Source organism: Anabrus simplex, chromosome 1 (genome assembly GCF_040414725.1).
Source record: "Anabrus simplex isolate iqAnaSimp1 chromosome 1, ASM4041472v1, whole genome shotgun sequence".
NCBI classification, from domain to species: domain Eukaryota; kingdom Metazoa; phylum Arthropoda; class Insecta; order Orthoptera; family Tettigoniidae; genus Anabrus; species Anabrus simplex.
The window spans coordinates 1688666159-1688693328 of NC_090265.1; the positions used below are offsets into that span (position 1 = coordinate 1688666159).

A 27170-nucleotide genomic window follows, 5' to 3' on the forward strand; every position below is an offset into this window, starting at 1 on the left:
CTGGCTCAGTTCAGTGGTATTTGAATGTGTTCTAATACGTCAGCCTCGTCTAGGTAGATTTACTAGCACGTAAAGCAACTGCTGCGGGACTAAATTTCGGCATCTCCGAAAGCCGTAGTAAAGTAGTTAGTGGGAGGTAAAGCAAATAGCATTATTATTATTATTATTATTATTATTATTATTATTATTACAACCTGTTTTCCAGTCATTGACCGGGTCAGGTATGTAATGAATTAATCATATATATAGGCTAGTATTCAGCAGCCAATACGGGCTTGAAATAAACACCGCAAAGACAAAACTCACGGTTATAAATAAGGAAAATATTTCCGGAATAAACTTGGTTATAAATCAAAAGAGTATAGAAAGGGTAAAACAATATTCATACCTTGGAACCATAATAAATAAAGACTGGGATTGCTCACAAGAAGTCAAGGTACGCATTGGAAAAGCAAAAAGTGTGTTCCAGAAAATGAGTAATGTGTTTAAAAGCCACAATCTAACTTTAGGGACTAAAATCAGACTTCTGCACTGTTATGTATTTTCTGTTCTTTTATATGGTGTAGAGACATGGACCTTAAATAAAAACACGACAAGAAGCTGGAGGCCTTTGAAACATGGCTTTATAGGCGGATCCTGAGAATATCTTGGACCCAGAGAATGACAAACGTGGAAGTAATGAGAAGGATGCACACAACACCTCAATTGATCAAGATAGTGAAATGCCGAAAGCTGCAGTATCTGGAACATATAATGCGCAACACAGATAGATACAACCTACTCCAAAAAATACTCCAGGGGAAAATCAACAGCAAAAGAGGTCCTGGAAGAAGACGAATATCTTGGCTTGACAATCTTAGAGGCTGGTGCAATATGTCATCAGTTGAACTGATCCGCGCTGCCACAAACAGGACGAAAATAGCCATCATGATCGCCAACATCCGAAACGGATAGGCACCGAGAGAAGAAGAAGAAAAAGAAGAAGAGTACGATGGGGTCGCCACTCCCAAAGTGATTTAGTAATGACTGATAGATGCTATGAAATGAGAATGGAGAGATTTGCTGGAATGAAAGATGACAGGGAAAACCGGAGTACCCGGAGAAAAACCTATCCCGCCTCCACTTTGTCCAGCACAAATCTCACATGGAGTGACCGGGATTTAAACCACGGTATCCAGCGGTGAGAGGCAGACGCGCTGCCGCCTGAGCCACGGAGGCTCTATTATTATTATTATTATTATTATTATTATTATTATTATTAGAAATAAATCAGTCACAGTTATCAGCTTCTACCATATGACTGAACAAAGTGTGGTATAGTTGTTTCTTACACGTTCTTCTGCTCATTGTCCACTTCTTTGGGCTGAGTTAGCGATTGCTCAAACCGAATGGTTGGATCAATGATTTCTGCTGTGTTCTCTTTTAATTGATGACGATAATACCCATACGTCTATTGCTACCATTTGTCGCCAGACAGAGAAACTCTTCATAAATACTTCAAACTCTTCCTTGCGCAGGGAGACAGCAATTAGTGAGAGGACGACATTATGTCTCTATACTCTGCATCTCACCATCCAGCTTCTACGAGTAACAACTGATGGACTGCTTGCACAGGTAACAAAAGTATACATTTGAATAGCCCACCGCCTACTGAGAGTGGCTTGTTACTGGGAAAATATCATGGGGAGTTCTCTTTGTGAACATAAACCAGGTAAAGAGAAAACGGGAGTTTTAAGTACTCAAGCTTCTCTCCCTCTTCCCAGTCACAAGATTACGAATATTAATATCCGTTGAAAGCAGGAGCACGTACTGTGTGGCAGTAGCGTAGCCAGGATCGGCCGATGTGGTGTGGTGGTGGTGGTGGTGGTGGTGGTGGTGGGGGGTATAGTTACAAAATGATGGTAGAACACAATGAAGCTTCATGCAAGACTTATCATTACAAGGGCAATGATATAAGTGAATTACAGACCTGTTGGTTCCACAATTATGTCACAATGTTTATTTAGTTTATTATCAGTTTCTGTTTATTTTATTTTTGTAAACATTCCATTCCCCTGGCTATGCCCATGCTGAAATAAAATGGCGTATGGCTTTTAGAGTCGGGGGTGTCCGAGGGCAAGTTCGGCTCGCCAGATGCAGGTCTTTTGATTTGACATCCGTGGGCGACCTGCGCGTCGTGATGAAGACGACACATACACCCAGTCCCCGTGCAGCGAAATTAACCAATTATGGTTAAAATTCCCGACACTGCCGGGAATCGAACCCGGGACCCCTGTGACCAAAGGCCAACACGCTTACCATTTAGCCATGGAGCCGGACTATGCCCATGCTGTGTGGTCTGGTGTCCTTCCAGAAATCTAATCGTAACTGCATCACAGCCTACCATATACTCAGAGGCATATTTTTTTCGCATTGATTTGTGTTCGATTTCGCGAAAAGGAAATCATTTTTCGCGTTATTTCGCGAAACAGAGCTGAGCCTATCGCTTTAATTTCGCTTTAGGCCTTTCCTACAGTTATTCATGAAAAAAGTTTAATTCGTGAGATTTGTGAATTATTTATATGAAAGATAGATACGTAAAGAGAAGCAATATTGATAGTCATGCATTATGTTATCTTGATTAGAACTATAAGTCACATCGACACGGATAGGTCTTATGGTGACGATAGGATGGAAAAGGCCTAGGGGTGTGAAGGAAGCGGCCGTGGCCTTAATTAAGGTACAGCCCCAGCATTTGCCTGGTGTAAAAATGGGAAACCACGAAAACCATCTTCAGGGCTGCCGACAGCGGGGCTCGAACCCACTATTTCCCGGATGCAAGCTCACAGCTGCGCGCCCCTAACCGTAGGGCCAACTCGCCCGGTGGAACTATAATATAGCCCTAATCAAGATTACATAACAAATTACACTTTCACCTTACATGACCATAGCTTTCGCCATATATGATCATAAAAACGAAGAGATGCTTCTGTCGAAATGAGAAATCCTTATTCTGTCTTCTGTTTCCCTTCATACACGTGATATTGTAATACAATTTCAAGATCGTTATTTTCCATTAATTTCGCTTCATTTTCGTAAAATAAGTAAATTTCGCTTTAAAGTTGGTTTGTCGCTTCTAATTCGCGAAAACAAAATCACTAATTTCTTAACCAGAATAATATGATTCGTTAAGATATTTCCAAATCGCTTCAAAATATTTTTTGTCGCACTTATGGTTAATGCGAAAAAATCATGCCTCTACTTAAAGGCTACTGTACGCATAGGCTGTGATGGAAACCAGATTCAATCCATTCTGTGCAGCCCCAGTATCCCAAGAGGATTTCTGCTTGTGCAAGTGCCAGGTGTCCACAGGATAATTCTAGGAAATACCAGGCCGGTAAGTCCAGGACGCGCCACTCACTTCTGTGCTGCACATATCCTGCAACTCCAGGGGCAAACAGAACGAACAAGCATTTCTATGATAATGAAATGTTTCCTGGCATAATTTGTTCGCAAACAAATGTGTATACAACAAACATACGTCCAACAATTCGTGAGTATTTAGCGCACGTATCACAACAAGATTAAATGTCAGGCGAATTGGTGAAGTGTTCTGATAGTGATAGAAAAGGAAATAATGAGATACTACACATCATTTTAATATTCGGACACGTCATCGTTACTCCATTTGCACGTGACTACCTGACCCAATTGCGGCAAGGGAGAAACGTAAGCAGTAGGATACGTATCCCTGAACTTCACTGCAGTGAGCAGCGCTGTACAGAACGACAGGGATTAGTCTGTACGTACAATGGGGCGCAAAGGCAGAAACACAACGTTTGAACAGCGTCAACTGGTTATTTTCCACAATGCAAAGGGACGCAGTTGCAGAGATATTGGGCGAATGTTTTGTATGAGTAAGAGTACTGTCAATGACATTGTACGGCGATTTAAAGAAGAGGACAGGATTGAGTCTATACCGCAAACGGGTCAACCGAAGAAGCTAACTGATAGTGAAGAAAGACTTCTCTTAAGAAAAAATAGAAAACGATCCTAAACTGAGTGCGCCACAACTTGCAGGGGAGTTAGAAGAGGAAGCTGGAAAATCAGTGCACCCTGAAACTGTGCGCAAGACTCTTCGAAAGGCCGGATTTAACGGGGGGGGGGGGGGGGTGTCTAGGAAAAAGCCATTTATCAGTGAAGTGAACCGAAGGAAAAGATTGAAGTTTGCCTTGCAATATGTACACAAGGACACAGAATGGTGGAAACATGTGTTATTTTGTGATGAGAGCAAATTTAATATTTATGGATCGGATGGGAGGAGAATGGTTTGGCGGAAAGCAAATGACGAATTAAAACCGAAACATTTGCAACCAACTGTCAAACATGGAGGTGGGAATACAATGGTATGGGCGTGCGTTTCGTCTGCTGGAGTGGGTGAAATGTCGTTTATTGAACATACAATGGACCATAAACAGTATCTAGCCATCCTGAAGCAGAATTTACACCAAAGTTCTAAAAAAGCTTGGGATCAGGGGCACATTTCATTTCTATCAAGATAATGATCCTAAGCATAAAGCGTGGAATGTCCGAATGTGGCTATTGTTCAACTGCCCAAAGGTGCTCGAAACTCCACCCAAGAGCCCGCATCTTAATCCCATTTAGAATTTATGGAGTGAACTTGACAAGAGAGCGAGGAAGTCCAAAATAATGTCAAAGAAGGAACTGCAAGGAAGAATGATACGAGAATGGGCTAATATAAGCCCTAAGGACACGGAAAAGTTAGTTTGTTCTATTCCACAACGACTGAAAGCTGTTATAAAACAACGTGGCAATGCCACCAAGTACTAGATTGGTTTGAGTTCCATGTTACGCTATAGTTTCGGTCATTATGATCCTTGTGTCCGAATATTAAAGTGGTTTTGTTATATGATAAGGTGACGACTGATTTTTTACCTACAAGTCATTTTTGTTCTGATGCACTTGTATTATTATGTAATCATATTGGAAACATTGGTGTTTTGTATTGTCAAACTTTCCTTTCTGTATGCTCAAGAAAATACAAATATAAAGTTCAGATTGTCACATGCCATCCGGTGTCCGAATATTAAGGTGATTCACTGTAGCTCCTACATAACCTCTGATATACACGAGTCTGGTTTAACTTAGACAGGGAAAGGCATATGGGATACCTTCGTTTTTAACCAGGGAATTATCCGGGTTGGATCAAACCCATTTCAATGAAACTTAGTAGGATGATCAATTAGACATCATAAACTCTGTCAATACAGGGTTTTGTGATGAAATTCTGGCGAAGAACCGCGTTGTAAACACCCAATCCTACATGGCAATGGTGGTATCCTGATATTTTTACGAATCCTTGGATGAATGGTTAACGTACAGGCCTTCTGTTCAGAGGACCTCTCGGCCGGAAAAAGGACTGGCCTATCTCGGGGACTGGATGTTATTGTTCGTCGTAATATACATCTTCATTTACACTCAACACGTCACACTGCAAAGCACGCAACAGAGAATACATTCCTCCATATAGGGTTGGCGTCGGGAAGGGCACTAGGATGTAAAACTGGGGCTCTCCACATTAACGTTTGCAAGAAGATGTGGCTCAAATTAGAGATCAATTTAATGGAATGGTAAGCAACAAGGTAGCAGGTTGCAGGTAGCAAACCCGGAGATCATTTCCAAATAGTACGCACCCTTCGCTGGCGGAAGTACAGTGGAAGGCATAATAAATGTACTTCCTGTCCACCCCAAGACGATGCTTTCTTAATCAGAGATGTAAAATCACGGTGCCCGCCCCCTTCCGCGCGGTACCCCAAGCACCTACACGTCTCGATCCACATCAGTGACTCTAGACAGGAGACAAGGTTCAATCTAGGCAATGGCCTTAATCTTAGAATAATAAATATATATGAATGTTATTGGTTTTAAGTCCCACTAACTACTTTTACAGTTTTCAGAGATGCCGAGGTGTCGTTTAAGTGCCAGTAAATCTACAATCACGAGGCCTCCAACGCCCTTCGGAGGTACAAGGGAAACATAATCTCTTCGCTGGTAAAGATTGATATTTTTATAGAAGTATAATGTCAATGAATTGTCAAGAAGGATGCTGATTCCGGGAGATGCAGTAACTAGCAGCTTCTTAACATCCGTGCAGTTCCTCTTGGATCAAGAATTAACAATAATACTAAGTTAAACTTCAGTCATTCGCTTTAAGTGCCTCTTGGAGAAGGACACGATGTTCTGAAAGTAATGCCCAAAGTAAGTCCACGAACGAGTTTTAAGAGTATAGAGTTTGCTGAAGGCCTCGGGGCTCCCCGTATACCTTAATTCTACGTATTCGAACTCGAAGGACATGATCTGCCTTAAACAATATCCCAAAAAATCCACAACGGACAAAGCTAGAAAGGAAATGCTGTATTATCGTTAGTCACAACGAATAATTTATTCTAAATTGTCCATCAACTCCATACTCCAGGTCAGTATAATTAAAAGTTTCTTTCTTTAAAGATTCACTTAATTACTGAATTTATTTATTCGTGTGCCTTGGTGATACCAGAAACTAATCAACGCGGAAGCAGGAGTAATTCTACAGGGAGCTGAATGACACTGCCTTCCTCAAGGTACATCATTCCACGAATAACTCATGATCGGTGATGCACTTACGAGTATGCATGAGACATATTGACAAAACACTTCACGACTCTCCATAGCACGAGTCCTTGTGCCAGGACTCCGTGTCGTTTTTCCTCTTCCATTTCCTTGCTTAATTCTTATTCTGTTAGTCCTCGAGTGAGTCCAAGGAAGCACGTCACTGCCTCAACTCAAGTGCCCTATCCTGTAGGCTGAAGTTACTCATACAGGCCTGTCCTTCAAGCGGCGTATGTGAAGCACTGGAGGGGGGAATGAGTCAGGTGAGAACAGTGGTTTCCTGTATGGTACTCAGCTACCGAATGGATATCGTACTAAATTGATACAATTAAATCACACACTATTTGTCCGGATCTATGGCTAAATGGTTAGCGTGCTGATCTTTGGTCACAGGGTACCGGGTACCCGGTACCGAGCTTGATTCTCGGCAGGGTCAGGAATTTTAACCATAATTGGTTAATTACGCTGGCACGGAGGCTGGGTGTATGTGTAGTCTTCCTCATAATTTAATCATCACGAAGCGCAGGTCGCCTATGGGTGTCAATTAAAACGGCCTGCACCTGGCAAGCCGAACTTGTCCTCTGACACTTCCGACACTAAAAGTTATACGCTATTTCTTTTTTATATATTTCAAAGGTAAGGATATAAGGAACTGCTTTTCATGTTAAGAGAGGATTCACAACAACGTATTCTTATTAAAATACTTAGAACCGAATAGGTGTATTTGTTTTAAAATAGGCCTAATTGTGAACATGAAAACAATTATCTTTTCTGTAGCATTAAAAAAATCAAGACCAAAAGTACGTTTGGGTCATATTATTCTTAAGTTTAATAAATGTACAAATAGTAAATGAAATTATCGATGACACATTTTGTACCTGAAACTACACGAAAGAAAATTCATTCTTTGCCGTGATAACTAATTTCAAAGACCGAATACGAATTTAGACTAACTTCGCTTCATTTCTGCATTTACTTACTGCATAGTATGACGAGGAAAAGGTGCCTCACACCTGTTGGGATTTTCCTCAAAATCTGTGTGCGTCTGATTGCGTACTGCATGCGCTGAGTTTCTCTCGCGCTACAGGTTCTCTTTAGCGAGCCTATTTTCGTGCTTCTCAGTTAGGGTTTAGCCTTTTGCTAATCGGCTGAGTCAGGTAAGGGTTTTACAAAATGCAATTACTCAAAGGAAATGTTTAAATAAAGAAATAATGTTTTAGTAATTCCCATGAACTATTAATTTTTATTTATGAACACGAGCGCGACAGCTATTCGACACGAAGTCTAGAACACTGAAGAATTGGACACTACAAACTGCATAGGCTATATTGTTTGAAAATGAATCGGTTGTCTGAATTCGTTTCTACTGACAATGGAAAACTGCCTCTATTTACCGGTTCATATAATTTCACACGCATTAAGTATAGGCTACTGTATATGAAACATAATCCACGTGAACTGATAATGATGTGTCAAAAATTGAAGGTAAAGAAATACCACAAAATTTGTAGGCTTATGACCATTCAATCAATCAATCAATCAATCAATCAATCAATCAATCAATCAATCAATCAATCAATCAATCAATGATCTGCATTTAGGGCGGTCGCCCAGGTGGCAGATTCCCTATCAATTGTTTAAGGTCCGCCTCTGTGGTGTAGTGGTTAGTGTGATAAGCTGCCACCCCTGGAGGCTCGTGTTCGATTTCTCGCTCTGCCACGAAATCTGAAAAGTGGTACGAGGATTGGAAAGGGGTCCACTCAGACTTGGGAGGTCAAATGAGTGGAGGGGGTTCGATTCCCACCTCAGTTATCCTCGAAGTGGTTTTCCGGGATGGTATCAAACTTAAGGCCACGGCCACTTCTTTCCCTCTTCCTTGCCTATCCCTTCCAATCTTCTCATCCTCACAAGGCCCCTGTTTAGCATAGTAGGTGAGGTCACCTGGGAGAGGTACTGGTCCTTCTTCCCAATTGTATCCCCGACCAAATGTCTCACGCTCCAGGACACTGCCCTTGAGGCAATAGAGGTGGGATCTCTCGCTGAGTTCGGGGGAGAAACCAACCCTGGACGGTAAACTGATTAAATAAAATATTAAAAAATAACCATTCAAATATAATTATAACCTACGTATTTCAACACTTCTAATATTAAGACAATAGACTTTATGTTTACCGTATTTATACGACGCTAATAAAAAGCTCGCTGAAAAACATAGCCATGAATAACTTGATATAGAGTGTAAATAAGCGAATAATGGTGCATATTTTTATTTTGTAAACCAGTCCACATTTCTCACCAAAATGTAAAATGTTCATTTCTTTATTCTTAAAAAAATGTTAACTACACTGATAGAGAAAATGCTTGGTTTCCCAACAGTTTTGATTTACTGGGTTCAATTTTCGAAAAATGGTACGTTATATTTAAATTAGTTATTCGCTAAATTTATGTAGGGGTGGGAATGTGTTTGAAACCCAGTAACCATCATCCTGCCCCCTTCGGGTACAACCTTGGCACATGATATACAAATAATGAACGTGGTTGTTCAGTTGTCAGATGAACGTGTAGGCGCCATGTGTCACGTTTCGAGACAGTGGGTCACAACAGTTGATTGATGGAAGGAAAATTATTACAGTATATTTTTTTGGAAATAAAGTATCAATTTTATTATTAATGGCCTTTCATTCAGATACTAAAACTAATACAAAAATCTGTTCACAGTACCCCATTTTAGGTACGATTGATTTACTCCGCTGGTCGAGTGTCAAAGCAAGCTCCACAGTTCAATGCTACCGACCTGGTGTATTCCGTATATTGCACTCGGCTGTGTATGTACGACACGCGACATCCATCACGAGGGACAAGCGTAACGGTGCAAACTTAAAACAGAAGCTTCCACTTCTACGCCATGTGGACACGTGTCTATTCATACGAAACTTCATTAAACACGACGTTAGGTACCGCACACGCTTTTTTTTTTTTTTTTTTTTTTTTTTTACGGAATGTACACTAGAGGGGTAGGGGTAATAATTGCGAGTTATCATCACTGGCAAGCTCCTTCTGCGGATCAGTGGTTCAAACCAGGCAGAGGTAGTCGGATTTTTGAAAGACGCAAGATGATCTATTCAACACTATGTCGTACGATGTCGGCATGTACTGTAGAAGATCTCTGGTGACACATTTAAAGTTTAACCGACAAAATTAATTTAAATCTCAGCCAAAGATCAATCAACAGAGATCCCGTGGAACGAAGTCATACCATTATTATTGTTGTTGTTGTTTAGTCAATCCCATTCATAGAGCATGTCGGGACTTGTTCATTGGCTCGCCTTCCTATTCTTCCAATAACTCTTCATGAACTCACCGTGTTGCCTCTTCCGATCTTCTGACCACTTTGCACCAGCTTTGCTGCTAGATTTCACCAAAATGTGTGTTTATTTACTGAGGTCCTGAAGACTTCGAGTTTTCTCATTATGTCTTCCCTGACGTTCAATTAATTTAGGTCCTCTTGTTTCCTCCAGCCAATTTATTCCCCTGTTCTGGGACTCAATTACAATAAGAATCTTTTTGTGAGTCTATTATTAGGTCTACCCATTCTAAAAATGTGTCCAAAAAAATTCAAACGTCCCCTCCGTACAGTACTGATGAAGCTATCTGTGTGACTATAAAGGTCTCCAGATCGCCTTTTGATCCACGTTCCATTTTTTTCTGTAGGGGGCCGAAAATCTTCCTAAGAATTTCACGTTCTTGTTTTTCAATATCTGCGATTTTAAAATTACCTCCTAAAGTTAAGGTTTCTGATGCATATAGAGCTTCCGGTAGGGTAACTGTTTTGTAATGTTTCGGTTTAGCGTTATGTGACATTACTTGTTTATTTTAGTGACCACATGTAAGTCTAAATGCCCTCTGAAGTCTTGAGGGCCAAATTGTCTAATCCCGACGGAAGAATTACTTTTCAAGGTATTTAAAAAAGATACCTGTGAAACTGTTTCATATGTCGTTTTAATTTTATCTTTCTTAGACTGTTGCTGAAAATTCTGCATATACTTGGACTTTCTCGATTGATATTATTATTATTATTATTATTATTATTATTATAAGCAAGAGGATTCCGAAGAAAGCCTTCAAGACAGTGATCACTGGATAAAGAGATATAGTACGACCGTGAATGAGACGGAAGGATTTTATAGTAGAAAGCATCTAAGCAAGAGGTGTAGGCAGAAGCACAGTGATCGGAAGAAGAATGGTGGGAAGAGAGAATAACGTGGAGGGCTTTGACACATTACCCTACCCAGTATGTGTCTGAGAAAGACAGTATGAAGAGTAGTTAGTAACAGTATCGTTAATGGCTACTCATCAACTCGGCCAATACTTGTAGAATTTCTGAAATGAAGTAACGTACCTCTACTTCGCATTCCACGTAAAGCCAAGAGAACCCTGCGGCAAGTTCACTTCCTTTCTACTACACACCGATTAGAAGGAATAATCGAGAGTTTCGGAATATGTAATGAAGGCAAAGTCTTGATGAAACGGACAGAGGAAAATTCAGAGACCCGCTAGCTGTCCATCACCGACAGAGAGCGAGCTATGTATAGCACATTAAGAAGATGTCTCAACAATAGTAATTGGCTTACAGCAAGAATGATCGTGTTGACACGTTAATTTCCGTGAGGTTTCGGAACTGGGTATGATAAGAAGATGAATGGACTGTTACTTTCCAATGGTTCGGAGGTGAGGAAATGAACTGGCAATCTAACAAAAATAACACTTTTGCTCGGAGGCTGACACTAACATTCGGGTTTAAGAGAATATTGAAGAGATGAAATACGTATTTTATATACACGAGCCGTAGCGTCTGTTGCTATTTCTTCTTGCATGTCCGGCTCCATGGCTAAATGGTTAGCGTGCTGGCCTTTGGTCACAGGGATCCCGGGTTCGGTTCCTGGCAGGATCGGGAATTTTAACCATCATTGGTTAATTTCCCTGGCACGAAGGCTGGGTGTATGTGTTGTCTTCATCATCATCATTTCATCCTCAACACGACGCGCAGTTCGCCTAGGGCGTCAAATCAAAAGACCTGCACCTGGCGAGCCGAACCCGTCCTGGGATCTCCCGGCACTAAAAGCCATACGCCATTTCCATTTCTTCTTGCATGCAGTATTATTTTCATCCGTCTCTTGGCACAGGTCAGTGGTACTGATTATTGTTTTAAGAGGAAGTACAACTGGGCAACCATCCTCTATTAACACTAATCAGAAGGTGAAACATGGAAGGGATCACATGCGTCGAAAAATGAAAAATTAAAGTATGGCCAAAGAAAGACAAGGGCCACGAAGGGCGTGAAAATAAGACTCCCTAGGCCTTGAATGCCCTAATACCGTCGGGGTCGGAAAAGAACAAAATTTAACCAAGGGAGGTCAGACAGGATAGATGACAGTGAGGATCCTGACACAAGTAAGTGGAAGCAATGCCACTACTCAGCTAAGAACCCTGTGGCCACCAAACCAAGCAGGCGTAGCAGGGGGAGAGGTGATACTCCCACGTGGCGCGTCCCAGGTGGCAGATGTGGGGGTCCTAACCGGCTTGCCGGCGGACTTGAGGGAAATAAAATACCTCTCGCGGACCAAACACACACCCCCTGTGGGTGGGGGAGGCTGACGAATAATACACCCACGTTATCCCGTGCCTGTCGTGAGAGGCGACTAAAAGGGGCGACCAAGGAATGATTGTGTTAGAACCATGAAACCACTTTTGATTAGTACTATCACGCGCGGAAAACCATCGGTCGCTTTTACTTGCGAGTAGTACCACGCTGTTAGGTACTCTATAGTTTTGTGATTCGTAGCACTCGAGTGGGGTTCAGTGTGGGTTTCCAGTACCCGCGAGTCGTGCCCATGTGTGCATCATCGCAGGTCTGGGCGTTGCCTGTGAGTTGTACCACTAAACGAGCGACACCGTAGGTCTGCGTTGCCAGTGATTAGTACCCACTCTGTAGGAACACCACGGGAATACCGGCGCCCGTGATTAGTACACCTAGGCGAGGAACCTCATCGGTTTGCGTTGGCTATGAGTGGCGCCATTGTGTGAGAAACACCACAGGTCTGCGTTACCTTTACGACGTACAATACTTGTGAGTAGTACCTTAATGTTTGGAACACCGTGAGTTTACGCTACCTTTGATTAGTACCGCAGCTTGAGAAATATCATGGTTCTCCTTTACTACCGATAAGTGCCATTAGCATCATTGTGCTTTATAAGTGGTCCCTTGGTCACTAATACTATTATTCACAATCCTTTTTTGAGTCTGATCCACTGTTTTTTTTTTGTTGTGTTCATGTCCATCCATTCATTCTTCATGACATTTTTTTAATTTTGGTCAGTGGATGCTTTTCATTTTTTGTTGTTATCTCATTTCGTACCATTAGGGGCCGATAACCTCGATGTTAGGCCCCTCTAAACAACAAGCATCATCATCATCAAACCAAGCTCCCCAAATCAAGAGCCCCTGGGGTCCCTTTCGATCGCCTCTTACGACAGGCAGGGGATACCGTGTGTTCTATTCTACCTCCCCCACCCACAGGAGAATGGCACAGGTCACAGCAAAATCTAGCTTCCACGGAAGTCTGTCTCATTGATGGCAGTATGGAAGCTGCTGAGGTATGTATGGTGATGGGTCCGGGTGGAAAGTGCTACTCATAGGCCGGTCGTATTGTAATAGCACTTTCTGGCTCAGTGAGGAAAGCAAAGGTAAACTACCTCACTCCTCATCCTGACAAGTACACCTCATTTTTGTGATCACCACTGTTTTTTACCATCTTCCTCACAACCGCATAACCTTCAGTGATGCTATCTGACGATTCAATCAGGCTCCGAGCTGACGACCAAACAATACACAGGAACAATGTGAATAGCTTCATGATGATGATTTATATAAGCCGAAAAAAGAAAGTGTTAGCACATTAAGACACTTGGAAATGCTGTGTGTGAGGGGGGAAAAAAGCGCGTGTCAAGAGAAACAGGACTGAATTACAATCCTACTTAACTTTCTAATTTTGGCTAATAGTTTCAAAAAGGTCCAATCGCTGGCGAGTACACGATATTAGAAGCTCACAGGATATGGAATTGCCGAAGAAAGCAGGTGCCATCATTTTGCGAAGTAGTTTCTATACTAGAAGGCGCTGCAAGTGAAACAGCGTATTAATCTAAAACATAAATGAATAAGTTAATGAGTGAGTACAATTCGGGGCATAGCCAGGGGGTAAGGTGGGGAGGGGAGGGTCGTTACTGGGAATTTTACGCATGGAATTTTTACAAAAAGAAAATAAACAGAAACCGACAATAAACTAAATAAACATTCAGAGACATAACAGTATAACCGACAGATCTGTAATTCACTTGTATCAGTGGTCCTTATAATGATAAAAGTCATCCAGGCACCTTCAATGTGTTCTGCCAGAATTTCGTAAAACAAGCTCCCCCCTCCCCCAACGGCTCCTGGCTGCGCTACTGGTACAATTTGCCTTACGTCGCATCGACGGATAGGTCTTACGGTAACGACGGGACAGGGAAGGGGAAGGAATCGACCGTACCCTTAAAGTACAGCCTCAGCATTTGTCTGATATGAAAAGAAGAAACCACGGAAGAAATCTTCAGGGCTACCGGCAGTGGGGTTCGAACCCACTTTCTCCCAAATGCAAGCTGACAGCTACGTGACCCAAACCGGGCAGCCACTCGCTCGGTTAATACGTTACTATCTGTACAAAACTCTTAATTTTTCTGGCGAGACGTGGAAGTAGAAGAGTTTCAACACAGTGTTTCTCTCTTTCTCTGAAACGTTGCAATTAACAAATGAATTCAAATAACTTAATTTTCCGGTAGGTCGTGCGAAGTAAAAGAATCAAATCCAACTAATGTTAAAGCCTTCTCTCATTTGAGTATATCATGCAAGTTGTATACGCGGGACAGGTCATAGTTTGGGTTCGACCACATGGTCGTGAGCCGTCTCTTTTCCAGAGCAGGCAAATGACGAATGTGCCTTATTAGAGACCATAGCCGCTACGTTCCCTTTCTTACACCAGCGTCACCGAAACTCTATACGTTAGTCGCTGCCTCCGAGGATCAGTGATCGAATGTCCGATTCCAAGTACGTGGGTTCGATTCCGCCTGAGAGATGGTCGATTTTTGAAGGACGGTCAAAGATCTTATCACTTCATGCTGACGTTAAAGATATCTGGAAGCGCACTCAATGTATAGCCCTCTCCCCCCCCCCCCACCAAAAAATAAAGTAACTCTGTCATAGTATATGTTCCAGTAAAATTACACTTTCATTGATAGATAGCAGCACAATCGCAATGTCGAAATTGGTAGGCGGGTCGTCAGAAGGCCTGCTCCACGGTAGAACATACTATTATTATTATTATTATTATTATTATTATTATTATTATTATTATGTTAATGCGACGTTAAACAGTGAGCAGAAATTATTTGTTCGAGTTAGATCACATGGAATGAGAAAATTGTAATGTTAACGTTGCCATCATACCTGATAGTCGTCGCTTCCTTTGCAGAGTCGTGAAGTATCTAAACGGATCGTACATTTCTGGAACCGAGCGAGTTGGTCGTGCGGTTAAGGGCGCGAAACTGTGAGCTTGCATTCGGGAGATGGTGGATTCGAACCCCACAATCGGCAGCCCTCAATATGGTTTTCCGTGGTCTGCCATATTCACACCAGGCAAATGCCGGGACTATACCTTAATTAAAGCCACGGCCGCTTCCTTCCCACGTCTAGCTCTTTCCTATCCCATCGTCGTTACAAGATCTATCTGTGTCGGTGCGACGTAAAGCAACTTGTAAGAAAGAAAAAAATCTTAAGAGCGAGAGATATCGTCCGTTTACAAAAAATCTTCAGTACGAACTGTTATACCTTTCAGTGTTCAGTCTGCAAGCCTCTGTGAATCAACTAAGTACCTCCACAATTATCTATAATGAGCGTGTTGGCTGCACGGTTCGGACAGGCGGCCGTTAGCTTGCACTCGGGAGATGGTGGGTTCAAACCCCACTGTCGACGACCCTGGAGCTAATTGTGTGTGGTGTCTCACTTTCACACCATGCTATGCCAGGCTTCCTCCCCAGTCGTATCCCATCGGTGCCGTAAGAACTGACCGAGTCGGTGTCACATAAAAGAGCAAAATGGCTGTCCTCCACTGGCAACTAGCTCTAGGGCACCGGGCGAGTTGGCCGTGCGCGTAGAGGCGCGCGGCTGTGAGCTTGCATCCGGGAGATAGTAGGTTCGAATCCCACTATCGGCAGCCCTGAAGATGGTTTTCCGTAGTTTCCCCTTTTCACACCAGGCAAATGCTGGGGCTGTACCTTAATTAAGGCCACGGCCGCTTCCTTCCAACTCCTAGGCCTTTCCTATCCCATCGTCGTCATAAGACCTATCTGTGTCGGTGCGACGTAAAGCCCCTAGCAAAAGCTCTATGGCCTCGATTAGTTCCAAACCTCTTCTAAAAAAAAAAACGAGGCAAACAATCGTTGCCTTAGTCTCCCTTTGTTTCTTTCTCCCGTGTGGTTGAGAGTAATAGAATAACACCTACGGTATCCCCTGCCTATTGTAAGAGGTGACTAAAAGAGACCTCGCGGTCTCTTAACTTAGGAACATGGATTGGCGATCACGGGGACTTAAACTGAGTCTTGGCGTTGCTTCCACTTACCTGTGCCCGGCTCCTCACTTTTATCTATCCTATCCAACCTCCCTTGGTCAACTCTTGTTCTTTTCCGACCCCGACGGTATTAGGCGTCGAGGTCCTCATTTTTCACGCTGTTCGTGGCCCTTGTTTTTCTTTGGTTGATATCTTCATTTTCCGAAGTGTCGGATCCCTTCCATTTTTCCCCTCTGATTGGTGTTAATAGAGGATGGTTGCCGAGTTGTACTTAAAACAATAATCATCAACACCATCACCAACTCTGTTTCTATTTTCCAAGATTACCTGTCATCGCCGCTTATGATACTCTTATGATATCTCCTCAGTTATGAATGTTCCAGTGTATTTGGGAGCGCAACATTAACTTAGTAGCTAAAAAAATCCCATGTAATACTGAATTCCTGTTAACATTTATCCACTATGAAGATAACCTTTGACGTCCAGAGTTTGGTTCATTATCCAGGAAGACGCCTCTTCTTGCCATGTACTCCGACTTCTGAACGTACAATTATTTGGGAAATGAATTTTATGGCATTATCAAAGTATGAAGTGAGCTTCTCGTCTTTAGGAACTCGCAAGTGGTAGAAATCCAAATGAACGATATCGATGTCGAGTGTAGGATAAGGGCCAGTAAGTATTCAATTTCCACTTCTTATAACGCTCCAATTGCCACACTTCGATGTGTTCATGTCCTATCTTAACTGGCACTTATGAACTCGACGTTAAGCCCCTCCCTTTAACTAAGTCATTAGGAACAAGGCTGTTATCCAAACACCTAATCCAAAATTACACTTCGAGTATACAGCTCTAATTGCAGAGGAAATCCCAGCATCACCCTTACGCAATTCTTGACACGCACGTACAAAACTTTGTCATTTCATGTTCCCTCCAGCTGGTATTTCTTCTGTCACCAAGAATTCTAGGGAAGACTGCTAGTAGGCTTACTCACACCAAAAATTGGTATAACGCAAAGCTCACTTGAACCTCCAAAACCGAGCAAGTGGCTGTGCGGTTTGGATAACGTAGCTGTTAGCTTGCATTCGGGAGATTGTGGGTTTGAATCCCACTGACGGTAGCTCTGAAGATGGTCTTCCGTGGTTTCCTATTTTCACATCAGGCAAATGCCGGGGTTGTACATTAATCAAAGCCTCGGTTGATTCCTTCCCACTTCTAGCCCTTAACCATCCCATCGTCCCAATAAGACCTATCTGTGTCGGTGCGACGTAAAACAAATAATAATAATAATAATAATAATAATAATAATAATAATAATAATCCATTATATTTCATTGAAAATGAAATGGCGTATGGCTTTTAGTGCCGGGAGTGTCCAAGGACATGTTCGACTCGCCAGGTGCACGTCTTTTGATTTGACACCCGTAGGCGACCTGCGAGTCGTGATGAGGATGAAATGATGACGAAGACAACACATACACCCAGCCCCCGTGCCAGAGAAATTAACCAATGATGGTTAAAATTCCCGACCCTGCCGGGAATCGAACTCGGGACCCCTGTAACCAAATGCCAGCACGTTAACCATTTAACCATGGAGCCAGACTATATTTCATTAATACAATATTACATTTACAGAGCATCTGACGCACTTCACATAGTTCGAATGCGTGATTATAACCACGGTGCTCAACTGCTAAGTCCATGTGACCGACGTATCTACGTCAACGAAGAAGTGAAATGGAATTCTTTAACGTGTTGACACGGGTCCCTCATATTTAATCACCCTCAAATAGCTTAATACTAAGCTATTTGGCATTGGCACCCTTAATGTTGAGACTGTAATTTAATGTTGTTTTAAATTATTTTTGTTTTGCATCGACATAAGAAAACAATTTCACGTCCTCCAATTTAGTAATATTTTGTCAAGTCGAATGTATAACTGACTATACTGTATATTTAGAAAACTATTATTATCTACTTATGGAACCATTCCGTACACTTGTTCTGGACCAGAAGCTGACATACGGAATATTTTGAATAGAACAAACACTTTCAAGTTCAAAGAAAACGACCCAAAAACGTAAATTAATTAAAAGAGCGGGAGTGAAATATTGTTGCCATTTTCAAAAGCTCATTCATTGCTCAATGGTTATCGCGTCTGAACGTTTCCTGTTCCAGAGTTCACTCTGAAACCGAAATCTCTTTGACCATACAAGTCTAGGCTAGTACGTCATTTTAATCATCTTCACTCGTTACCACGCCCACTGAAGTTGTCTTGTAGACGGAAGTTACAAGTATTGAGTGAGTCAAGTGGTTGGTTGCGCACCTTGAACGTGAAGCTATGTGGGCAACACAATGCATTTGTTAATCATCACGTGCTCTCTAATCAAGGTCATTAAGCATGTCGCTTAGTATTCTTGCTTCGGTGAGCAGGAGTCTCTGGATTCTTCTGGCATATCTTCTGTAAAACGTTGAAAGTGCCCGTTTTAGAACACCTGATGAAACTGTTTGTGTGGGCAAATTCCAACTGCGTTGTAAGTTACAGATTCTTCAATCAAAACCGATCGATAAAGCTACCCTGAAGAAATAGACACTGATAAATTGAGAAAATTAAACGATCAAAACAAGATGACTTATTCCCACCATTGGAGAACTGGGTCGAGCCGAACAAATCATTTTACACATCTGCGGATATCATTTCAAAGTGTGTACTTCACTGTCGATATTGACGATTGTCTTCTGGACTTCACACCACGTGTGGCAAATGATACACCGACAGGGTGATTCGTGGATAACCGGCCCAACATAGGCAGTAATGTAATTTGCACAACACTTACTTTGGATTTTGTTACGTTTGTTGCAATTAAAGCAGGTGGTAAAGTGTACGAAGGCCACAGGACTTTAAGAGATGACGCAGTTAGGGAAGGAACACTCAATCAGTTCCACAGACATACTACTGTACTCCGCAAAGGAGTAATATGTCCTTATTTTGACGGTTGATGTGCATCGACTGCGGAAGTACTGTATTAGCAAATTCATAGGGCCGGTTATATATAAAATGTAATATGGTAAATAACACGTTCATATCTTTGTTTCTCAGCCCTCCGAAGCATTAATTGTAGAATAAATACGGAGGGTGCCACTATAACTCTTTCGTAACTGTACATGAATTCAGTACTGGATATTTGATAGCACGTTACTACACAGCAAATAAATACGTGGAAACGAATCTATATAAATAAAATTGTAGGGGGTCCGCTGTCTGTAATTTCTTTTGGTTTGCCAATTTTTTAGATATTTATCCGTTTTAGGTCAACTCAAGACCGAATCGGTGGTTTTTACGTTTCGTGTCTGTTTGTCTGTTTGTCTGTTCCACCATCACGTCGAAACGGCTGGATAGATCTCAACCAAACTTCATATTTAGAGTATACTCATCCCGGGGAAGGTTTCGATATGCATATCGTTTTAAAATCTTTGAATACACGGGGGGTTTATAGGAAAACCAGAATGGTTTTTCCACCATCACGTCGAAACGGCTGGTTAGATCTCAACCAAACTTCATATTTAGAGTATACTCATCCCGGGGAAGGTTTCGATATGCATATCATTTTAAAATCTTTGAATACATGGGGGTTTATAGGAAAACCAGAATGGTTTTTCGACCATCACGTCGAAACGGCTGGATAGATCACAACCAAACTTCATATTTAGAGTACACCCATCCCGGGAAAGGTTTCGATATGCATATCATTTTAGAATCTTTGAATAGACGGTGGGCTTATAAAAAAACCAGAATGGCTTTTTCACTATCACGTCGAAACGGCTGGTTAGATGTCAACCAAACTTCATATTTAGAGTATACTCATCCCGGGGAAGGTTACGATACGCATATCTTTTTAAAATATTTGAATACACGGGGGGTTTATAGGATAGCCAGAATGGTTTTTCCACCATCACGTCGAAACGGCTGGTTAGATCTCAACCAAACTTCATATTTAGAGTATACTCATCCCGGGGAAGGTTTCGATATGCATATCATTTTAAAATCTTTGAATACACGGGGGTTTATAGGAAAACCAGAATGGTTTTTCCACCATCACGTCAAAATGGCTGGATAGATCTCAACCAAATTTCATATTTAGATTATACTCTTCCCGGGGAAGGTTTCGATATGCATATTATTTTAAAATATTTGAATACACGGGGGGTTTAGGAAAACCAGAATGGTTTTCCTCCATTTTCTCTTATACTATTGATTTTCTGTAAACTTAGTTTACCGTACGTGAAACGTCTCTTCATTTTAAACAACTTTCGTTATGTTCATAATTTACCTTACTCTTCACATGACGGAGAAATTTACAATTTTCCGCTGGTATCATGCTCTGCATTGAGTGACCGACAGACCGACAACGAACCTACAGGTTACCATGGCAACGTCTCTGACTGCATGCCAGCAGGGAAGTAACATATTGCCATTTTCCTCATCATGCTTTTAAATTCGTGGTTGTTCCTTGGGTAGAAGGCAAAAGAGGCGTCAATCGGCCTGTCTGCGAGTTATTGGCGGATTATCGTTGGATGTTATAACCACCCGAGAATAGATTAAGTAATAACATCATTAGTCTTCTTATTATTTGTTTACCTAAGAATCACTGGACCTAAATTTCTCCTCTGTTACCGCTGTATTATATCCATAACTCACACTAGCATAATTTATTGAGGGGCATTTGATTTTCCAATACATTCACTTGGCATTTACATATTTGTCGTCATCCGGCTGTCCTCAGTTACAATCCATTTTCTATTACTTTCAACTTTCTTAACTGTATTATTTTCTTCCTTAATTACGCCGTATGTACGCGAGTGCTACAAACTACTGTTTGTAGTTCCACCAAGACTCATATTTAGAATACACCTGTCCTTGATAGGTTTTAGGGCAAATATTGTTTCTAAATCCCTGAACTGACTGGGGGTTTATACGAAACCGAAACAGTGATTTTGCACTTCCACAAAATATACACAACCAAACTTAATGGAAATCTACCTACCTTGGTAGAAATTAATTTCTAAACCTTTTTTCTCATGTGCATCATTTCGATACGAGGATTAATAAGGGAGATATCATTAACGGACCGTTTTTCTGTACAAGTCCCATCGGACTTAACTCACGAGCGGGTGCGTGTAAAGCGTATTCCTTACAACTTGAAAACTACTGAAGACATTCGAACCAAAATTTATATTTAGCATCCACCTGTCCAAAGGTAGGTTTTAAACGTAAATAACATTTCATGTTCCGGAATGGACTGGCGGTTTATAGGGAACCGAAATGGTGATTTTACTCTTCCACAATATATACAGAACAAGACGAACCTGACTGGAAATCGACCAAACGTGACCAAAGGGAAATATCATGAATGGTCACTTTTGCAGGTTAAGTCCAGCGGACATAGCCCAAAAGGTGTTTTACATGGAGCAGATTCCTTATCTATATAAATCAAATCGTAGCGACTGTGTGCCTCTACACTGACTATTTTGGCGAAATGTTCGTACAGCTTTCCGTTTAAGGGGTAATAATGACCATCTCCATAATTTTTGGTTTAGTTTCCTGAAAGTCCTAATTTTTACCCGCCTCGCCCAAAATCCAGATTGTGGCATAATCTGCCAGAAGGAAAAGAAGGTAATTGAAATTTGACAAAATTATACGTTTTAGCCTGTAACGAACGGAAAACATCCTAGATCATTAAATTTTTAACTTTTTATCCCCGAAGAATATCGAAATATGCAGACAATTTTAATGATGGTGCAGACCTTCGGAAATTCCTATCACATAACGGATTGCACAATCTCCGTTCAATTTGGAATGATTTACAACCTTGGTCTTATGACTTTTTGCCGTATCTGTATCCCTTTTACGTTTGATTTTTCTCTATTAATCGATGTTAAGTCAATTTGGAATTTTCAAATGCATAATTCATACTTTCAATTACTTATATGAAATACAGAATCATCAAACTCTTCACGAAAATTGGCCCACCCAGTAGCCATATGTGAGCCAAATGCTATGTATGTAGCTGTCACATAATTATCCGAAAAGTAATGTAATGTGAGATAATCTTACAAAACCGTTGCCCTGTTCCACGTTTCTAACTCAGTCTGACCCAAGAATAGATGACATATCATAGGACCAGCCATTTAGGCCACTAAATCCGGCGTGTCTTATGGTATAATCCTTTGTCGATATGACGTACGTTTAGTAGCAGTTAATCTGTAAATGAAGGTCTTCAATATTGTAAACACGCATATACTTTCGTATGTTGATCTATATATATTCACTGATGTCGATATTTAGCGATCGAGAAAGGGTGGGTCTGCTATTGTAATCAGTACTCCCCACACCGACTTTGACTGGCAGTAAGAAAGGGTTCCTTCTCCAACTCCTGTGTAACTGTCATTAGTAAGGAAGGCCTACAATTGTAATGAATAGTTCCGTTCTCGATTTGACTTGCACAAGGCAAGTGAGCATGCAGTTTTGTTTAAAACTCCCCTACCCGATTGTGTTTGGCAGTAGCCAAGGGCGCTCGCCATTATAAAGAAATGTCATCATCTAAAATGTGACTGGCATTAGGCATAGTGGCCTGCTATTTTGATGGAAACTCACCAACTTTGTGTGACTGGCAGTAAGCTGGCTGGCAGTAGGAAAATGGGCCTGGCATTATAATGATAATTGCACAACTCAATTTCGAGTGATAGTACGGTAATTGCCTGCCATTATAATAGAAACTCTTCAACTGTAATCTGTCTGGAAGTAGGAAAGGGGGGCTGCCATTTTAACGAAAACTCCCCAAATCGATTCTGTGCGCGTAGTAGGCAATGGGGCCTGCAATTATAATGTAAACTTCCCAACTCGATTGTGAATGCCAGTAGGCAAGTGAGTCTGCCGTTATATCACAAATCCGTAACAAACACTTTACATTGGAAACAACGTACGGGGACCTCCCCATGCTCTTTCTCGGATAACGCTAAGAGACATGCAATTTTAAAACAATCTTATTTACTGCATGTACACTATTTACTTCGATATTCGAATACAATGTAGAACACTGTAGCGAAGCACGGGTACATTCGCTAGTTGAAATATATAATCTTATCGGAAGTTTGCTACTGTAACTTTACGTTGGTGCAGATCAAGTATAGAGCTACTGGAACCACAGAGTTACTACGAATCTTGAATCTGTTTCTTCTAACAATGCCAAATACTGTATTTCAACGACTCCTAGAAGAGATACCCGTGATTCATGCGATACTAGGAACTCCTTGAAACACTGATACGGTAGACGTCATACTACTCCAATATTCAGCACTTTTCAACTTGGCAACCAGATGTGTCGCACGCGCATGTCTTAGCCAAGTTTGTTCTCCGATTCCAATACACCGGAATGTCTTCGAGAAATTGCTTGCTTGATGTAATCAATAATCCATGCTGGTTAAGAGTGAAAAATTATTTTGTCTCACTGCTGTCTCAACATAAGACTGAATTTAGAGAAAAGACGCCAGTTATGTTTCAGAGTTGCCAGATTTCGGAGAGGTAAAATGGGAAGACATGTACCGAGACTGCACTTTCAGTGCCACATTGAATGAGCAGATTAAAAACTGCATTAATTGTTATTTAGTTGCTTTGTTTATTTCTCTACCGGAATAAATACGAATTATTGTTATATGATTTGCTAACAGAATGCTTAGCATCGAATCTTTGCTATATAAACAAATTAATATTTTCCGCTCGAGCATGCACTTTTCAACACTTTTTTACTGCCACTTTTTATAACAGTCTCTAACTTTAATGGAATTGAAATAAGTGTACAACTCATTTTTCAGACAATCAATTGTAGATGTTTCGCTCATCTCTATATTAATTGTACATATATAAGAGAAAATTAGTGATGTGACGAATCGAATATTTCAACTCGTTCGTTTAACTCGAGTAGAGAAATCGCTTGTCCGCTCGAGCATTGTCAGAGATACGATATCACACCAATAGCCTCGAATGCGGTCGAATGGTTTCTGTTAATTGACTGATTCCTAACCTAAACAAGAAACTTAACTTTCGTTTTACAATTACTGTACTTTTCGCTTTAGTTCTAGCAAATATGTTATTGAAATAGTTTTCTCTACAAGGAATTTAGACTATTTTTAAAAATAATTCACTACAACTACTAAACTGTTTTCTTCGTACCCTGACGGGGTACTGCAGGCCTCCTGGAGGATGACGCCCTTTCTCAGACCAGGCGCCATGTTGCTAACTTAGTCACCTTCGTACACACTAATTATGCTTCGAGTGTGTATGAAGGTGCTATTCATGGGGCTGGTCCTGCTGCAACAGCACTTTCTGACCCAGTGACGAAAGCAATGGCAAATTACCCCCATTCCCCATTCTGCCTAGTACGCCTTTTTTGGCGCCACCATCGTTTTGAAGTTTCCCTATTTGAGGATCCAACCAGCCTTGGGTTGATGATCTAACAGACAGGCTTTAATAAACTTTTATTTTTTACAACTAGCTTTACGTCGCATCGACACAGACGGGTCTTAGGGCAAAGATGGGACAGGAAACAGCGAGGAGTGGGAAGGAAGCGGCCGTGGCCTTAATTAAGGTACAGCCCCAGCACTTGCCTGGTGTGAAAATTGGAAACCACGGAAAACTATCTTAAGGGCTGCCGACAGTGGGGTTCGAACCCACTATCTCCCGAATGCAAGCTCACAGCTGCGATTTCCTAATAGTCATCGTAACTGACAATATTAATGTAACATATACGTAATTTCTGGAAGAAAATACATTATTAGTAAATATGACTGCTTTCAGTGTCACGTCTCAAATGAACTTGTATATTGATAAACATAACATGGATTCGAGGAAACTTTGTGACTACAAAAAACATTCGAGTTCCCTCACTTGCCGCGTTTACTCGCCCTCCCCCTCCTGCCCACCGATTCGTCAACTCGAGTCCAAACTCGACTTGGCAGAGTTTGTATTCGACTCGTCACATCGCTAGAGAAAACTCTTGCGGTAGGGCAAAGCAATTCTGATGTCAAATATGTCACAGCTGCCATCAAAATACGTTCGCATTAGCGTGTACGAACTACGCCGCTAGATTTAAAAACACTCTAGTAGTCATGCAGACATTTTCAAAATCGGAACATATGGCATACGGTTTAAGACTTTCACCGTGCGTGGAACAAAAAAGCAAAATTCCGTAAAACCGTATGTTTGGCAACCCTACAAAAGTTGTCTAAGACATCATGTCCCAATCCCAACCAGGACTCCGAAATTCATGTGGAATTTTTCAAGAACTAGCCACAGATTAATCAAGCAGTAGCATAACATACCAAATTCCTGTCCACTTAATTTCGGAAAATATAACCGCAGATCTTAGAATGAATCACACCAGAACAGGGAATTACTACCACCACTGGAACTGATTTTCAGACTAGACGAAAACATGTCAAGAATCTTACCGTGGTAAACTGGACTGGCGCCTCCATTAAGAACTGTCTCTTGTCCTGGCCGGTCCGGGGCAAGGCTTGGTCCCGGGACGAAGGTGGGTCACCTGTACTACCCTCCGCGGCGCCAGGGCGCAACGCCTTGGCGGACAGCGCCCTCTGCAACCGCGATGTCGTAGTCGACCTCTTCCTTATCAGTCCTTTCATCTTCTGAAACAAAAAATGATAAAAACTTAGGTAACAAGGACAGTATAATGTCCTTAAACCTAAGTTAAACACTTCAGTTTTCAAGCAACAACAAAGCCGAGTATAGGTTTTAAATATTACAGACGTGAAAGGAAGAAACAAAAAACTGTAAACGTTGCTAAATTCAATGTAGGTACAAAATTAAACGTGAAATCGAGTGAAAAGGAAGAAAAATAGTGTTACATCAGAATCTTTCGTTGATAAATGTCAGAAATCCCTGCTAGGATCTCAACCATGTTCATTGAATCCTTCTTACAATAACTTCTAAGGCAGAGAAAAGAAAGAACTGATAAAATAAATTCTTGTTTGGCGAACTTACATTCATAGCGACTACGTCCGAATAACAACACACGTTCCCAACACAAGCCCAGCGAGCAGTGCGACTGTTAACGCTCCAACTTGCACGACTGCGCGCAGTAAAAGCCTACCCACAGCCCAGCATAGCGCGCGCTCACCTCACCGCTTACAGAGATCACAGCCACCAACGGCAGATATTTAGCTCAGAATGGTATTCTAAGGATATGGGCCTAGATTTGATCACCTTAGATACGTTTTCTAACACATTATTGTCGTCTCAAGTTAATTTCAAACTCGACATACCTGTATTACATGACTGTTGATATCGTGGGCAGCGAGCCTGCCCCTTACCCGGAGGGCCTGGTTCGATTCCCGGCTAAATCTGGAATTTTAAAGTGTATCTGAGAGCTGGTTCGAAGTCCAATCAGCCTGCGTGAGCTGCTGGTGCTTATTGTTTTAAAATGAAGCACATTTGGACAACCTCTTGACACTAATCAGAATGGAGGGGGGGGGAGGGAAGAGGCCCGACACTTCAAAGAAAGAGGGTACCGGTAAGAGAAAGGGAAGGGCCACGAAAGGCACGAAAATCAAAGACTGGCTAGAACTCGCAAACCTAATACCGTCGGGGTCAGAGAGAGCAAGAATACGTTGACCAAGGGAAGTTGAATAGGAAAGGTTTGAAATGTGGTGGTGGTGGTGGTGGTGGTGATCACGTTTTAAGATGAAGTTCAACTAGGTGAAGTACAACTTCACACTAATCAGAGGGAAACATTTCAAGGGGTCCGTCACTTCGAAAAATGGTATCGGCCAAAGAAAGACAAGGGCCACGAA

The 27170-nt window shown here is 41.6% G+C and overlaps 1 protein-coding gene across 6 annotated transcripts in view; it reads right to left on the reverse strand.

The window, feature by feature from the left end:
• The window catches only part of LOC136858688 (uncharacterized), a 748600-nt gene that overhangs the window by 50840 nt on the left and 670590 nt on the right, over window positions 1–27170 (reverse strand). For 5 of the 6 annotated variants that reach the window (XM_068225667.1, XM_067138420.2, XM_067138416.2 and 2 more), the window contains one exon: window positions 25812–26006. In XM_068225667.1, the coding sequence (XP_068081768.1) occupies window positions 25812–26006 (195 nt within the window). The remainder of the gene's footprint in view (window positions 1–25811; window positions 26007–27170) is intronic. The other variant, XM_068225668.1, reaches the window with a different exon arrangement.